Source organism: Arachis ipaensis, chromosome B5 (genome assembly GCF_059453495.1).
Source record: "Arachis ipaensis isolate K30076 ecotype BB chromosome B5, ASM5945349v1, whole genome shotgun sequence".
In the NCBI taxonomy this organism is placed as follows: Eukaryota; Viridiplantae; Streptophyta; class Magnoliopsida; order Fabales; family Fabaceae; genus Arachis; species Arachis ipaensis.
The window spans coordinates 134513744-134520340 of record NC_142440.1 but is presented as its reverse complement, the minus strand read 5'-3'; the positions used below and the strand labels follow the sequence as shown (position 1 = coordinate 134520340).

Below are 6597 nucleotides of genomic sequence, written 5' to 3'. Positions count from 1 at the left end.
TTTAGAAAAAATTGGATATAATTTTATCATATATATATATATAGCAAAATAGCACTATTAAAAATAACAAAGTAGAAAAACAGCAACTAAAAATATTCATAAAAATATTCCTCAATTTCCTAAACCACAAAAATAGCACTATTTACGCACTACTACTCCCAGAAATCTAAATAAATCATAGGAATCCCAAATTTGAATGTTGTTAGGGTTATGGAATGATACATCAAACTAATTCAATATTTTTATTAGCCACTGTAGTTGACACAGTATCATTACCATCACCGTTCTTCTCTCCATTATTACAGGAACAATAACAGGCATATAATATCAGCTGAATCAGTCCAGACAAAGCTCCAATTCCATTACTTACCTGCAGCCATATGTATTACTAGATTATTAGAGACTAATTAAAAATAGATCCGATATTTGAAAAGTTAGTTACCACGTACCAGGACGTAAATATCAAAAGGGTGGATGAGAGCGTATATTGTCCAGCACACTCCATTGAGGAAGTTAGTTAGAGATAGCCAAAACGGCATATATTCCACACTCTTCGTTTTTATAACCTTTGCCTTGTCAATAATTTAAAAATATACCGAAACTAATGTCAGTTTTGGATGACATAATAAACTTTTGTGGATACAGTTATAGAGTAAAAAAAAAACTTAATACATGTAAATACAGTTATAGAGTTTTTTTTGGTGACTAAATACAGTTATAGAGTTATAGAGTACAAAAAAACAAATACATATAAATAAACTTAATAAATATTTTAAAATAAATAATATTTTTTAACTAATAAAAAATATTTTACATTAAATTTAATTGATTTTAAATTTAAAAATAAATATTTAAAATATTCTAAATAATCCAATTTAAAATCTTAAATTGGACATTATAATTTTAAATAAGATTTATTCAAAACGACTAAATTTTAAATTAATTTGAATTAAAGAAAACCTTATCTAACTGTATCCAATACAAATCCTAAGCGTATGGGTTTAAATAAGAATTAAAAATTATGCAAACATATGGGATAATTAGGAATTAAAAATTGAAAACTTACCATGATCGTAAGAGGAGAGACATACATCATGATATTAAATATATCACACAGTACACCAACCACTAACGATCTTTTGTGAGTGCCATGTAGTACCAGCAACGTTATAAGAGCAACAGCGGCAAAGAACAAAGCCTCTAATCCCAGAAGGAGTAGTACCTTCCTCTGAAATTATTATTAGACAATATAATTAATAAGAATAGCTAGATTAACATAATCTACACGATTCAAACTTATAGAAATTAAAATAAAATATTAAAAAAATTAGAAGAAGCATCCATATACAGACCCGTCCTTTGTTAGTGGCATAAATGTAAAAAATGGTGAGATAGACGAACTCGAAGACAAGGCCAACGCCATTGATGGTAACCACAAGAAAACTGTGAGGGTGCACGAAAGGAAGCCCATAAAACACCCAAAACGCACAGTTTAAAACCGTTGCTATATATGGATCGGGTTTGAACTCTTCCACGGACTTTTTCTTTATTATCCGATAGAATGTTGGTCTGAAAGAAACATTCATTCAAATAAACAAACAAAAAAATTTAAAATTGAATATTCTGATAGGCAAAAAGTAAGAAAAAAAGTTATTGATAACCTGATTAGCTATTTAAATGTTGGATTAGATAATGAAACTTTAATTATTACTTGTTTATATCACACGGGTTCGACTTTTTCTTTATTTTTTTCATTATTATTATTATTATTCCAAAATAGCATTTTTCAAGTGGAAATTATTAAAAAACTGAAAAAAAAAATCGCAAAATTATATATATCCAAGGTCCCTAGAAAATTTATTTTTCTGATAATGACAGTGCATGAGATTTCGGCAGTCATCATGAAAGTTTTATCGTTATTTTATTTTTTTATTTGTATCATAATTAATCTTTAACAATCAAACATCAAACAATGATGAACAAATAAGCAGAATAACATGATCAATCACACCGAAATTATTGACAAAGAACAAAAAAAAAAAAGACGCAATTATAACAAAAACATATAAATAAAAGTAGATGCTGAGTCTAGAGTTAGTTTACGCTGGTGAGAAAAACAAGCCGAAAGAGATCACATTCCCTGCGCACAGAAGCAATGCAAAAACCTCTCAGAAACTCGCATAAACACGTAAACCTGTGTAAATCTCATTCAATTCTCAACGGAACAAATTAAAGAGAGAAGTATGAACAAACCTATAATGCCGATAACGGTACGAACAAGTGCAGCGCTCACCATCCTCCTTCTTCTTCTTCTTCAATGACACCCAAATAGAGAGAAAGAGTTAAGTAAGCAGAAGAGTGGAGAATTGACAGCTACATGCATCAACAACTGCTATATATATATATAGATAGATAGATAGATAGAATATAAAATCTTTTTGGATAACTAATAGAAAAAACAAAAAAGATAAGTTAGTTAATTATCTTCTGATCTATTTCAAATTTGAATTAGATTCAATCTAAACTACCTATTTTTTCTGGGGACAATTTTACTAATTTTAGTATTGTGAATTTAATTTTAATATAATGTAAAATAATTTTATATATATATCTACGTAATAGTTATCTAAAAAAATAAATATAATTGTATTGTATAAAATATTTTATACGATCATGCATCAAAATTAAACTTTTTTTTATAATAGATAAATTTAATTAATATTTTTAATAGTTAAAGGAAGTGATATTTTCAAAAGATTTTAAATAATTTAATTTAATTTACTAAGGGTGTATACAGTGTACACTATACATTGAGCAATAGAAACAGATCGAGTCCAATGAACTAGTCTAATGAACTAGTCTAAAAAATTATAAGCCCAACAAAATAAGATGAAAAAAAAATTAAACTACTATTTTTAGTCATAAAAATTAAAAATAATAATAAATTTAATTAACAAAATGAACAAAACTAATTTTGTTGGTACGAATTTCGTTCATTTATAATAGATTTACCGATATTCTGAAATTTGATAAATAAACATTATTTTATTTGAATTAATCCAATATAATTGGTTGTTAACATATATAAATTAAAATTGAAAAGTAAAATAATTTTGTCCTCATATTTAAAAAATAAGTTTTGAAATGTTGTTTCAAATGTCGAAATGGATTTTTGTCAAACTAATTTGAAATATATAATTTGTAGAACTTTAATCATTTTTAACTTGAGAGATAAAATTATTTTATCCATACCAAAAAATCTAAAATCCTATCCAATTAATACGTTGAATATTGGATTTGATTTTATCACATTTTTCATTGCAATCTGAATTTTATAATAACTATGCCTTGAATTTATAAAGTAAATTCTTAACTTAAAATTCACTTTCCATTTAGTGTAAATTTGATATCCAATGATAGTTGTTGCCCTTTCACATGTATTTTAATCATTTTACAATTTATTTGAATCTCTTTATTAAACTCCAAATAGTGGAGAGCGTACATATATTTAGGGTAAAAGACAAATATATTTGGATGATGCCTAACAAAAAGATGGAAGGCTCAATTTAGTTTATTATTGTATCGTTTAAGTATTAATTTGAGATGTTTAATTTTTGGAAACTCAAATTAATTAGAGGTGAATGCGGATTAGATATGACCAAAATTTTGATCCGATTTACACTAAAATTATCGGATCGGATTCAATATCCGCAGTTTTTAAGTTTGGATCCGATCCGATCCACACATTTGCGGATCAGATCGAATTGAATATCGGATATATCTACAAAACACAAAAATATTTTTATTAAAAAATATCAATAAAATTTATTTTTTCTATTCTTTTAAATATGTTTACTCTTAAAATAATATTAAACATATTTTTTTAAATAATAAATTAAAATAATACAACATATATGATAATTATTAGTTAAAATAAAACATAAAAAGAATATTTACTTATTTATTTCTTTATTTTTACATATACTTACATAAAATTCGCAATCCGATCCTATTAGTATGCGGATCGAATCCATATCTACAATTTTCAGATCGAATTCGGATAAACACTGCGAATATGCCGATTGGATCCGATCTATGAATACCCCTAAAATTAATGCACAAGTGATTATTTATGAACTACTTTAACTATTTACTTCTCTCCATTTTGGCAAAGCATATAAATAGTTACTTTTACTTCTATCAATTATGCTATTCAGAGTTTAGATTTTTTTTTTTCCCCTCACCCCTTGAATTCTAGCAAGAAAATAGAATTTACCTACCTTAGGAAAATGACATGATATGCAAGGTATCATTAGTTTATGCTATTAATAGCTTTAATAGGTTCCATGATAGAACTTAAAGTATTTGAATTCTACTTCAACCTTGATAGATAGAGAACTAGAGAAGCTATACATGTTATTGAGATTATGTTTTTGTTTTTAGACTGCATAATTTCCATAATTGATTATGCTTTGAAAACAAATTCAACTAGAAGGGTAAAAACGATATAACTTCAACTTTCAATTTTGCCGGAATGAATTCTCAAAAGCAGAATTAAATTAATTAAGCTTTGTTGCGGATGCAGATGGACAAGGCTGCATTACTAGGGAGTGTAGTAGATCATGTGAAGGATCTAAAGCTAAAAGCGATGGATGTGAGCAAAAACATCACAATTCCAAGTGAAACTCATGAAGTAACAATAGAGTGTGACCCTGATCATCAAGATGAAAGCTATGCTAAAGTGAAGATACTGAAGCACAACATTGTAATTTCAGTTTGCTGTGATGATAGACCAGAACTTTTCAGTGAACTCATTCAAGTGCTAAAAGGGTTGAGGCTCACAGCAATTAAAGCTGATATAGCGGTGTTGGTGGCAGAATCAAGAGCATATTGGTGCTATGCTCTAAGAAAAATGAAGGAGGTGGTGGTGTTTGCCTTAACATTCTCAAACAATCACTCAAATCTGTTGTTAACAACATTGCTTCATCATCTATGACATCAATTTGTCCCACAAGAAGTAAGAGGCAAAGGTTCTTCTTGCCTTCACATTTCATACAGTGATTTTTACAATTTTTTATTTTATTTTACTTCTCACTACACCAAATTAATCATATAGCTACACTTAATTTACGATTCTTATTTTAAGAGTCTTTATTCTTTAATATAGTGACATTTATACATATAATTTTTTATCTGTCATCAAAGTTTGTTTAGATGTCATTTTTAGAAAAGATTTTTTGTTTGATGATTTTTTTTAAAAGATCTTTTACAAAATTAAAAGAAATTTTATGTTTGAACATCTCATATAAAAAGATCTTTTTATTTATCAATTATATTTGAATAAAATAAGATAAAAATATAATTTTTTTTTATATATTATAGCTTTTGAAGTCATGGACTTTAATTTTTACTGTAAACACTGGTGAAAAGAGAAAGCTTAACTAGAAAAAGGTGCAGCATGCATTAACCAGAGAGGCCTGTTGATTCTGTGATTTTTAGCAACTTGTGTGGATACTTATTAATTGTTCCATGAATTTAATCCACCAAATGCAAATTTAATGCCAAATCACAAAAAGCTTTGAGACAATGTCCTGCAGGCTAGATTAATTATCCGAATAAGAATAAATGACCATTTGTACCCATAAAAGATGAAAATGTCGACATATGTACCCACACTAAATCGAAACTAAACTTATACCCACGGAAGATGTCCTCCGTGTGACAAAAGTACCCTGTCTTTGGAGGGTTGGAGTGCCACGTAGGGTACTTTTGTCACACAGAAGACATCTTGCGTGAGTACAAGTTTAGTTTCGATCTAGTGTAGGTACATATGTTAGTATTTTTATCTTTTATGGATACAAATGGTCATTTATTCTATTTTCTCCCTTAAATATTTGTTGTCAAGTTGTAAGTGATATTGCTTATTTTCAATTAAAGTTTCTAAAATTGGATAAGTCAAGTTTTTAAGAGTTTTACACTTTTACTAACAAACATTCTTGTAGAGTTGTAGTATTCTTATTAAAAAGTACGTATTTGAATAATTTGCTAAACCTCCTTTTTAATACCATTGAGAATTTGAGATATCATTACACCTTGATCATGATTCATTTAGTAATAGCAATTTTTGTTTGCACACCATTCTAGACATTCTTAACATAAGTTTTGCAAGTACATGCGAGGAGATTATCTTTACATTAACCAAAGTTTTATATAATTTTGAGGTGGGTTCAACTAAAAAATTACTTTTTTTTTAGTTAATCTCAGTTAATTTTTTTAATTATTTATTTTAATTTTAAATTTTAAATTTTAAATCTTGAATCCTAATTTTTATACATAGAAAAGATTTTTTTCTATCTCTAACCAGTCATTTCACACACATTAATTCAATCACATTAAAAAAAAAAAAAAGGCAGGCAGCTGATCATAGTGCCACACATGAAAAAGAAAAACAAAAACATTTCAGACAAAAATAGGATATGTTTTAGTTGCCATAAATTCCTTTAAAAAAGTTTCTCTGTATGGTAAATGATTATATTGAAGCCTATAAACGTAAAAGAATTGAAAGCCCTCATGTATATGCCATTATTGACACAGCCA

General features: G+C 27.5%; 1 protein-coding gene and 1 pseudogene across 1 annotated transcript; one reads left to right on the top strand and one right to left on the bottom strand.

Moving 5' to 3' along the window:
* Window positions 1-223: 223 nt before the first annotated feature.
* On the bottom strand, window positions 224-2302 carry LOC107641030 (bidirectional sugar transporter SWEET6b-like). The gene is made up of 6 exons (XM_088487267.1): window positions 2254-2302; window positions 2104-2140; window positions 1353-1569; window positions 1067-1228; window positions 450-572; window positions 224-370 (listed from the first exon to the last, which is right to left on the bottom strand). Exons 1-6 carry the CDS (start codon window positions 2294-2296, stop codon window positions 224-226), a joined length of 729 nt encoding a protein of 242 aa, XP_088343393.1. The 5' UTR covers window positions 2297-2302.
* A 2283-nt stretch (window positions 2303-4585) lies between these two features.
* On the top strand, window positions 4586-5061 carry LOC107642042 (transcription factor bHLH51 pseudogene; annotated as a pseudogene).
* The last annotated feature ends 1536 nt before the right edge of the window (window positions 5062-6597 follow it).